Source organism: Ascaphus truei, chromosome 3 (genome assembly GCF_040206685.1).
Source record: "Ascaphus truei isolate aAscTru1 chromosome 3, aAscTru1.hap1, whole genome shotgun sequence".
NCBI lineage: Eukaryota > Metazoa > Chordata > Amphibia > Anura > Ascaphidae > Ascaphus > Ascaphus truei.
The window spans coordinates 61,179,288-61,190,776 of NC_134485.1; the positions used below are offsets into that span (position 1 = coordinate 61,179,288).

The following is an 11,489-nucleotide window of genomic DNA, read 5'->3' on the forward strand; positions in this document are numbered from 1 at the left end:
ATTTCCTAAAATAATGGCCGCTGCATCTGTACCTAGACACACGTAAGTCACATCAATAGATTCAGCCACTGACAGACCCAACCAGACTAATAACTGCCGTCTTGCTCCTAAATTTGAGTGACAAATGGATAAAGTCCCCAACTGAATCATGACCTGGCTCACCTCTCTCTGGGATGCACCAGTAATCACACAAACTTCTAAACACCACATGTAACTTTTAATGGGCCATGCGTGATAGACCTCCCAAGTCCTCATTGTAGGTCTGACCAGACAGGAAAAATCTTGACCTGTCATAAACCCAATATATTGTATTTTTAAACTCAAACTGTTGCCTCATTAACCGCTGAAGCGCCAGATTGATTAAAATACATAATATCTCATGATATTAACATGACACTGAGCATCTTTTGATTTCTATAGTAGGTTTTAGCACACCTTCCCAGCAGTGCAAGATCTTTGTAACACTTTCCTGTTTGTGATCATTTGTTGCCAATATTCCCAGCAGTTTAAATGGCAAACTGTAACAATACATAATGTTACCTTAACAATATAAGAATACATTGTAGCTGTTGAGTTACACTGCCTGAAGGATTGAGTTGAAACTAAAAGGCAACCATTTCGTGAACCCTGGGAAACCGGATTTTGCTGATCAATCACAGGGGAACCAATTGATCAGCAGCTTAGATAATTAGTTTTCAATATAGGTAATCAAAGCCTGTATATATTAAAACAAATATTTTTTTGTTTTAAAGCTGCTTGGATTACTTCTTTAAAGGGTGCCCATCTTTTACTGTATGCCTAATTGTTATTTTAAAGAACTAATCCTGTATACCAAAATGTTTTAAAATGGTGTGTAACGTTTCCTGCCAAAGATGCTGAAAAACGTTACAAACGAATGCAGCCTCAGAAACATTCACATAAATGACTAGTACTGTATAACAAACGTGTATTGTGTTCTGATGCTTTATAAGTGTAACCCCTCTATTGCCACAGTGTATATGCGCTGTGGCGGAACCCGAGTCTGTCCACCCTTAGTACACCATAATTGGATCCCTTGAATAAAACCAAACAAGACTTGTGTATGTACAGCAAGGCCCAGCTTCTCGGCGCCCCGACGGGCCAGTCCGATGTCACGCATGCGCAGAATGGGCAGTTCTGAGGTCATGCATGCGCAGAGTAAGCTGGGGTCACGCATGCACAGAATGGGGGGGGGGGGTTGCACAGGTTGCGCATGTGTAGAACGGGGCATTGACCGTCTGCGCACGCACCGAAAATCGTCGGTTCCACTTTCTGGCGATTTTTTATTTGCAGTGGGTCCTTAGAGCCTGTGGGCAACCTCAAACCGGAGAGCCTCACCCTTAAGTGAATAGTAGTGTATAGTGTATAGTGAATAGTGGCGCCCGTACATTCGCCGGCGCTAGGCGAGACAGATAAAATTGATTTCAGCCGATCTGAAGGGTCACATGACCCTTCAGCAACTAATCAGCACCAGTCACTGCACGGCCACCACCAGGCCACTGTCCCCACCCGCGCTAGAAAAAAAAAATATGCAGGACAGCCAAGCGATCATGCTTGAAGTGTTGGTGATGTCACCGCTCTCAAGCATGAGGGCGCTCAGCGGCAGCGTGGCCGCATCCTAACTTGTTCTACCCCATCACAATCCAGGTCCACAGAGCTCCATTACGCCAGGGATTGTAATGTTACATTACCCGAATCAGAGATTCTTACCTCCGAAGTAGGTGCCGGTAGCTGCTCCGGCCCAGCAAGCAGGGCTTTAAAGTTTAAAGCTCCAGTGTCACATGGGCCAATAGGAAGTCGCACCGATGATGATGTCACGGGTTCCTATTGGCCCGTAGGACGCAAAAAAATTCAACAGCGGACATATTGTGAACCCTGCCAGCCAAGGAGAGCGGCTACCGACACCTAATTTGAAAGAGTCTCTGGAAGCAGAGGTTCCCAGAGCTGAAATTAACGGTGTTCAGCTCCCAAGACCTGCTGCTTCAATGCTATATAAAATAAAAATTCACAAACAAATTCGCCGGCTTGGAATGCCGCTTAAATATGTATTAGCATTACTCAAATGAAAGAGAGGAGGTGAAGGAGAGACAGAGCCAACAATCATTATGTACTTAATGCAATGCCATTTCCAGCTGAAAACAAGACTAACATTACATTAACGGGCTTTTAAGGGAGGTACAGAATTCCAAGAGGGTCTCTTACTTATATAAATTATCACTAATGGCCGTTATAGTTAATACAATGCTGTTTCCGGATGAAAACCTGCTCTGACACAATTATTAGCCTATAAAGATGCACGTTTAGGCGTAATGTGACATTAACTTAACAGAGTTCTGTGGATCTGGCTCGGGTCGAGTAGAGCTTCTCAGATAATACTCTTTGCAGTTCAGTGATGTCAACATGGAGTTAGTGATAGCTGCCATGTTCATTTTTAGCCTAATTTTATGGAAAAAAAAAACATCTTAAAACCTCTCTGCCAGAAGGACCTAAACTGCATTGCTAGTCCCTGTGACATGGCAGATGTTCATTTTGTATTTATTTTTTTTAAATGGGAAGACACCGTTGTGTACAGTTTGGTGAAACCCATCTTTAACTCTTTGAGTTCTGGAGCAGCTGCGCCACCAGAGTGCCACAGCCCCTCCGATGACGTGACCGTTCAGTCATTGATTTAGCCACCTGTGCTGAAGCAGGGAAATCCTGAAAAACTGACCTGTTGGTGGCCCTCAGGTACTGGAGTTGGCCACCCCTGCAGTAAGTCATCCCTGAAGAATGAAAAGTCAATGCTGTGGAACTTAAAACCCCCATCTGAACTTGGCTACAAGCTAAAGGTTCTCTGCAATGCGATGCAGGTACTGTTTTAGTAGACTGCTCCGATCTATGAATAAGGGCTAGATTGTATTTTGCACCTATTCCTGGATACATTTATTTTTTATTTATAAAAAATATTTTACTAGGAAGAAAGCATTGAGTTACCTCTCGTTTTCAAGCATGTTCTGGGCACAAAATAAGAAGTTGACACGTTACAGTTTCAAACGTGTTTAAAGTAGGAAACAGCAGAAGTCTTGAAAAAACAGGAGGCGTTTTTGAGAGACTAGGGTAAATTGCTCCAGAAGTGGGGTGTTCGGTAAGAGAAGGAAGAGCGACCACATTCTTTATTGAACCTTTGTACCAGAAGCAGGGTTCTGGAGGCAGATCTAATGAGATAAGTGCTGTGTTCCGTAGGGATGAGAAGCCTGCTCAGGTAATAGGGTAACTTGTCCAGAAAATATATGACGGTAAAAACAGGAAAGATGTACATACTGTAGCGCCTGGACTTAGAGGATAGCCAACCAAGTCCCATAAAAATATCCCAATGGTGGGTGCAGAAGCTACATAAGACAAAATGCCATATTGAGTTGTATATAATGTCAAGTTTGCCAAGGTGAATTTGGGGGGCTGTACCATACACTATATCCCCATAGTCAATAACTGGCACTACCAACTGCTGTGCAATGTGCTCTCCGACCAAGAAGCCTAGACAGAATTTATTTCTATAAAAGTACACCTAGTTTGTTACAGATTTTGGATGTCAGTTTGAAAATATACAGACCAAATGATACATGCAAGTCTAGCTAAATACCCAAATATTTGAAACTAGTAACCGAGTCTAGATTGCTGTTCGAGCTGGTTCTGATCAGTAGCTTGACCATGGGAAGCTTTAAAAATGTAGCCTTGGGTCCCAAGTACCATACAGTAGTTACTGATTTGTCAGTGTTTAAAGACAGTTTGGAGTAAACAAACCCTTCCCAGAAGCAAGAAGAATAGAAAAAGCCATTTCATTTGCCCGCTCCTTTTCCTGCACTGTACAAAACAAAGGATATGTCCATGGTTAAGATCCAGGCTGCTAGACACGCCTACTGGCAAAATTCCTTATTTGCCTCAGGCAATTACAGCTACAGGAAAAATCGTAACAAAACAAACTACAGGAGGTTATGTGAGGAGAGAAGAGGAGGACGCTGCACAGGAAGCCTAAGAATTATGTTACACCCAAACACAATTTCCCAGTTGGAAACCAAGTACCTAAACATGCATAATCCTATTGAAACCTCAGATTCTTTTTTGAAAGTCTCATCTAAGAAAACCACAGTTACTTCCAAGAAATGTATTTCTTTTATAAATTACTTTTCCGTTTTCATATTAATGATTCTCCATAATCTTCCCACTTTAGAAAAATATTGCTGTAAAATAATCAGTCATAGATAATGGAGTTATAATGAAGTGAAAGCACTGGGTCTTGTAATATTTCATCATTCATGCTATGTCCAATAGCTTTTTAGAGTTCAGACCAACACGTCTAATTCTGAGCTACATAACACCAAAGGTTAAACATACAGTCAAATACACACTTCTGTAAGGGGATAGTTAAAGGCTCACACCTAACTCATGAAATAAAGCTTTAGCAATTCCAATGCCTCAGTGACAAGATCAATAACATGAAGCTTCAGAATTGGCCCAATTTTTTTTTAAGTGGAACCATTGTGCGGAATAGAAGGAACTCCAATTTAGATTTGCAAATTATGTATCATATACTTATCAATGTAAATAAAAGTTGGAAAGTGGAAAATACTCAATATCAGCAGTTTTCAACCTTTGGTCCACAGGCCCTTTAGGGTCCTCTGTCTGTCTGTCTAAGGATTCTGCGATGGACTGGCCTACTGGGGAAGTGGAGATGTTGCTGCTGCAGATCGCAGCTTCTCCTTGCTCCCTCCAGTCAGCAGTTTAATGCGCTGATTAATAGTGTCCCACTCCTCTCTGATGCTAATTTAGTTGTGTGTAAGAAGAGGAGCGGGACATTATTTATCAACGCACTGGCATGGAGCAGCTAACCAGAGGCAGGTAGAAGCTTCAATCCATGGCTGCAACATTCCTGCTCCATCTGCATTGGAATAGGAAGGCAGAAGTACAGCCAACCCCAAACACCCTCTCCTCCCCCCTTCACTCTTTCTTGCTCCACTTCCTCCCCCCCCCCCGATCAATTCCATTGAGGAAAAAAAAAGTGCCTCCAGATCCCCTTCATCATCTACTTCTCACCACCTGCCCCATTTCAGATCATCTCGCTCCAACACATTGCTCTTGATGATCTCACCCCTCCGGAATATCGTCCGCCCGCTCCTCTGGATGCCCTCACCTCTGCCCCCCCCTCCCCATTGGAATTAGTTCTTTGGGCGCACAAGGACGTAGCTATATGGGGTACACTCCAGGGCATGACATAGTTAGCTACGTCCAAAAATCCCGTTCATTTTGCTAGGGGAGATCGCATCCTGCAATCTGTAGTGCTTAGGAATGTAAGGGGGAATCACTCCTTCCCTTCCATCATGAGTCACGGAGTGATCACATGATCGGAGTGCAAGGGGGGTGTGGCACTATGGCCCCTTCGGCAGTCAAAGGGTTATACAACGTATTTGGCATAAATGACTTTCTACCTTAATGGGTCTTTATGAAACCTTTTTTACGATGACAACCTGGACACACACTATTGCATGAATTAATTAAACGTCAATACGTAGGTGGAAAAAAAATAAAAAATAAAGAGTTATCTGGATTTATTGGCAATTGTATTTATTGTCCTATTCACTTAATCCATGCAGCCAGTGCAGTCTTTTTACCAAGGAGATATGTTAAGAGATATTTTTAATGAAGGCATATGTAAATGAGCATGTACTCAAATGGGAAATTAATGGCTAAATACTTATTCACATGCTATTCACTAAACTCCAATAGCTGGAGGTATCAGGCTATATCGCGAGCGAGAGAGCGAGCGAGCCACCAAGGTAAGACTAGCTAACCTAGAATAGGTACTCAAAATACATAATATTACCAATGTTGAACTTATTAATATATTGATCCCTTAGAAGTCCAAGTGGCCAGCTAGTCATGGTCAACTCACTTGGCCACGCCTACAAAGGCCTAATATTTACACATATGGATGTTATGCTTTGTTGTGTTTTTTTTGTAGGGTGTTTACGTTGTATGTTAACCCTTTGGTGCCTGAAGGAATTTCTTTGCACTGCATTGGTAGCCTCCGGTATCAAAGGGGTTCAATAATGTTATGTCATAGGTTTTTGTAAGAATCCCTATCACATAACCTTATTGTAAAAAAGTGTGAAATCTACTATTCCTCCATAATTGCATCGCTAGCACTAATAACGCTGATTACTTTGAGTTATCACTTATTTGGATTGTAATTAACTTGAGTTAATGCAATTCTAATGTATGCAAATGAGAATGAATATCAGAACCCACTAATAAATCATTCTTATTCTTTGTGAATGCAACAGTAATTAAAAAAAAAATTAAAATCACTGTAACCCCATTTATTTTGTCAATATTTTTGTGAAATCTAGCTCTGTGACTGAAAGGCTCAGTTAGTCCTTGGCCTGAATTTATCACCTCCCACTGTCAAACGTTTGCCAAGGGGACAATGCACAAAGAAAGTGAAAGATATAAAACCAGAAGGACTCGATGAGCAAGAATAACAAAAAGTAGAAGGTTACTATATGGCAGCGGTTTGCAACCTTTCAAGGTATAAGTGCCTTTTTAAAAAAAAATTCTTTGACCAAAATATTTTGAGAGCCGCAACACACGCATGAATATGATAACACACCCACAAACACATACTGTACACACCCACTCTCTAATAGCAGGTGTGTGTGTGTGTAATTTTTTATATATATATATATAGAATATATATATATATATATATATATATATATATATATATATATATATACACATATATACACACACACACACACAAATTTACTTCAATCAGACTTTGGGAAAGGAAAAAAAAGTGGGGCTGTACAGACCTGTAAATTGATCTAGTTGACAAGGTCATTACAGCAGCAAAAAGTGCTTGGCCACAAAACAGTTTCCAACAAAGTCACGATGGCTTTGATTTCATACTGAACAAGCCAGGTATAGTATGCCCTGCCCATCAAAATGTTTTGCTCATTTCCCTTTGTACTTAAAAGCACACATTGGTGAAACCAGATTCAAATGTTACATGTGGCTACAAATAATGCTCTGTAACAGCCGAGTAAACGCTTGACAGTCCAATCTCTCATACTTTAATAATTTATGTCTCTACCCAAGTAGGACCACACCCATACCTCAGGTCGTCCAATGCTCCTGCGGACGAGGGCACCGACTCCCTCTGATTGCTCTACGCTGAGGACAGTCTTCACTACTCTTCTAATGGACATTCTTGCTGCGTGTCCTGGTCTGCAAAGCACGCAGTAGAAATAAAACAGTGATAAATCTATGTAGGATTCACAGATCTATAAAAATGCACAAAATACTGTCAGCTGAGAACAGATCATAGGGCACTGCCTGCAGAAATATTCCCCTGTAAACAAAAGGCAAATTGTTCTTCAAAGCACGGGCTTTGGGGCAGAATATTTGGAGTTCTCTGGTTTGATTGTTTTCTTAACGAAATGGAAAATTTACAAAATGTACGTCTGCACAATTAGGAATAGTGAATTCCAGTAGATTTGCCAAGCTCCACAATTAGGGAGAGGCAGTGCCTTGTTTTCATTAGCAGCATGTACTGTTTTTACAAAAAAAGTAAATACATACTAATATATTATAATAAAGATATGGTGAAGCAATTAAATGCAGATTCCGATTGTCTAAACCCCAACCCAACTCACTTTCAAAGCCTCTGTGCTGGGTATCCTGCTGCATTAATACTGTACCTGTCTGCCTCCTAACTGGAAAACCGTGGTTGAAATGACAGTGTACAAAGTGTCTTAGACTGGGTTGAACTTGATCACCGTGATTCAGCAGAAATGAAATGTTCACTGTAATGAAGGCGTTACCAACCCCTGCTAGCAACAAATGATTTGTGACTGGTCATAGCAGCTATCAATGGGTGGATTTATGAAAAAGGCTGCCAGTTTATAAATCCCTTCACTGCCAGGCACACTGACAACACATAGAACAGGGGTGGGCAACTCCAGTCCTCAAGGGCCACCAACAGGTCAGGTTTTAAGGCTATTCCTGCTTCAGCACAGGGGGCTCAGTTGTGAGCCACCTGTGCTGAAGCAGGGATATCCTTAAAAACCTGACCTGTTGGTGGCCCTTGAGGACTGAGTTGCCCACCTCTGACAGTGTAAAACCCTACAAAGGCTGATGGAGTGGCTCACTGATTAAATGACTGACTTTAAAGCAGGGGAGCCTGGTTCAAATCCCTTTGCTCCCCGTGATCTTAGGCAAGTCACTTTATCTCCCAAGGCACAAAAATAAAATTAGATTGTAAGCTCTTCAGAATTTGTGTGCTGCATACACAATCAGTGCTACACAAGAAAAAAAAAACAATTATTATTATTATTTACTTTCTTTGATTGATGAATTGTCCAATCAGTGCCGTTATAGGTGTATAAATGTTCGTTTCACCTCTACCTAATCATTCCCCTGAGGAAGTGACGTATCACGAAACGCGTAGGGTCGGAGGTCACAGCGCCTTTGGAGGAAGTTGGATCTGTGCAGCGTTTTGGAATATCCCCATTTGACACGTGGACTGTTCGAGAGCGGTATCATTGAATCTATCTGTGCATCCCCGCATCATCTTTGGGGCCTCCTCGGATATCGGAGGGAGTTTGCGGTTATTCCCGGCTTACTCAAGTGTGCACGGAGGACTCGCTCTCTTCTAGTCATCTGCCACTGTTTGGTTTTCCATGCTGATTGTATCCGGTCCTGTTGTAAGTAGGGTTTGGGGCTTTAACCCTTTGATGATCCGCTGCAACAGGCTCCTCTGTGTTTTATAATAAATTAGTTTAATATTTTCAGCTTCTGTGTTTCATGTTTGATGTTGTTTGTCATTTTTTGTCTTCATGTAGTTTTGTGTAACCGTGCAGTATACACTATGATCTTTTCTTTTGTGTTTATCCGCACGTCACGGACCTATTCCATGGAGTCTCATCAATGATCTGGACAGATTGGACTTTCATTCCTTTTGGACTCATTGGACATTATCATTTATCGTTGTGGGTGCTGGTTTGTATTTGTTTTACTATTTTTGTTTTATTATTATAATACTGACATGAAATGTCTAATTACATGTGTACAGTGTGTGGATATAAAATGTCTAAATTCTGATTGGAGTTAGTACATTAAGATTGGGTATTACCAGGATGTTTTTACTCAACCCATATTTACCTTTCTCTTGTGCAGATTAAAGTCAGAAAACTAAATGACTGGAGGAGAGGAAAATAAACCTGTTTGCACAGTAGCTGCATTCAGACTCCGATTTGCCTGCAAGTGGATGTGGTAGGAAAGATCCTACTCTATCCTATTCAAATGAACCATACATAAACTTGATCTAAGTGGCTCTGCATATGCAATGTCATAGCCATCACAACATGAGATATGTACCCTGCAGATTAAGGCATAAACAGACTAAACAATGTCACTAAGTTCTCAGCCACCGTGGGAGAGCCGGGCACACATACAGCAGGGCTGCAGTCAGGGGCACAGATAAGTGCCAATAAGACACACTGTGAATATGCAATAGGGACATATAGCAGGAAGGAGAAAGTGCTGTCTGAAGTGTGCACTGTGTATATGTGCAAGGTCATTTTACCCACAATGCATTGCAGACTCCATATGGCAGCAACATAGTGAGTGTGATGATACAAAGAAAGAGGGTATGAAGCTCACAGCATTTGTGTTAAGTAACCCAGCTCCTGGGTGCCTAAGCTTAGCACATTCCCTATCCATGAACATTTCCCATCTCAGACCCAGTGCACAGCGCGGCTGGGCCCGGGACATCCCAAGTACAGTGTTTCCTCACCTGTCAGGCCCCAGACCTGCCCTCCGTCAGGAAGCACTGCCGGTGACGTCACCCAGCACGGCACGTGGAGAAGGAGATAAACAAACGAAATAACCCCGCCCCCTCCATGCGAGAGTTCCACGCGCGGCCACGCCCCCTCCCAGGGACAACTAGAAGGGGAGGAGGTTACTAGTGGGCGAATGGAACAATTAGGAGAGATTCTGACCAATGGAAAGAGACACTGCGGTTGCTATGGTAACCGACTGTATTAGAGAACTCCTTTACCTAACATGCTGAGTGTGAAGGTGCAACACTTGCCAGCTTGTTAGTCTTGAGGGGGGTTAATGAACTTGTGTATTCATTTATTTACATATATGTACATGTACACACACACACCATTTGGGAATAGTAGTTCAGTAACCCCTTTTCTATCCCTTGGTTTTTAAAGGGACGGTACCTCCTTGGACCAATGAGTATGTTCTGTCTGGGCGATTGATTTCTTTTTTTTTTTTTTTTTACTAAAATCTGAAAACTATTATGTGTTTTTGGCAGGGAATCCTCACGGGGGAGGAAAAAACAGCGGGCGCGGCCGCGCAACAAATGGCAGAGGCTGGGCTGGGCATAGAAAATTCTTTATTGCAGCATGGAAGGCACCCGTCTCTCTTTTTTAACTTCCATGCTGCAATAAAGAATTTTCTATGCCCAGCCTCTGCCATTTGTTGCGCGGCCGTGCCCGCTGTTTTTTCCTCCCCCGTGAGGATTCCCTGCCAAAAACACATAATAGTTTTCAGATTTTTGTAAAAAAAAAAAAAAAAGATTCCCTACCTGTACTTTCACACAGCCTGGTGCACGCAAGAATCAAGATAAATCCGGATGAACTGTGAAGACACGTGTGAGTTATTTCATTCATTATTTTTGGAGCATCCCCAGGTATTGTGGGTCACATAGCAGCGGGACTTGTATGGGGTCTGGGTGGGTTTCAGGACCTCTCCCAGACAACCCTTCATAGTCACCGCCAGAACCACATTCCAACTAGGGGTTTATTCATTTATATGCTCCTGTATACAGTTTGTTCTTCCGGACAAAGCAACACATCTTTATCATTCAGGTGGAAATCAGCTCTGTAGCACTGGTTAATTGGGGAAGCAGTACACCCCAATGTTCTCTCTATTGTGTGTTTTTAAATGTTAATATTTGTAAACATGGTGAGGTGAGACTTGGCTGGGGTTTGATTAATTCTGAATACTCTGGTGTGATATCCCTGTGTGTTCAACAGAAATATTTAACTACGTACAGGTGGTCCTCGGTATCGGACGGCCTGCTTTCCGTCAAACGCCTTATCCGATGCCGCATAATGCAGTCCGCTGACGCATTAGCCGACGGAACCGTTTATCCGCCACTCACCGCCGCAGATTAACGTAGACCCGCAATCCAACGGTCCTTTATCCGGGGGTGGTTTTCAGGACGCATTTCGGCGGATAATTGAGGACCAACTGTATTTGTTTTATTGAAATCCAGATCTTGCTGGGGCTTCTCTTACATCTCAAAAGTAATAGATGAGGGTTTAATGGCAACCTCAGCCCATTAGGTCACTTTGTTCAGAATCACTAGGAGTTACTATCAGTGTTTTGGATTTTTTATCCCTGGGATTAGGATCCGA

At 42.2% G+C, this 11,489-nt stretch overlaps 1 protein-coding gene across 5 annotated transcripts in view; it reads right to left on the minus strand.

Moving 5' to 3' along the window:
• The window catches only part of PIR (pirin), a 42,098-nt gene extending 32,112 nt beyond the window's left edge, over window positions 1-9,986 (minus strand). For 2 of the 5 annotated variants that reach the window (XM_075594115.1, XM_075594111.1), the window contains exons 1-2: window positions 7,710-7,860; window positions 7,170-7,281 (exon numbers count right to left, since the gene is read on the minus strand). In XM_075594115.1, the coding sequence (XP_075450230.1) occupies window positions 7,170-7,262 (93 nt within the window). In that variant the 5' untranslated portion in view covers window positions 7,263-7,281; window positions 7,710-7,860. Of the gene's footprint in view, window positions 1-7,169; window positions 7,282-7,709; window positions 7,894-9,850 lie in introns of those variants that run through there. The other 3 variants (XM_075594112.1, XM_075594113.1, XM_075594114.1) reach the window with 3 other exon arrangements.
• Window positions 9,987-11,489: the final 1,503 nt, after the last annotated feature.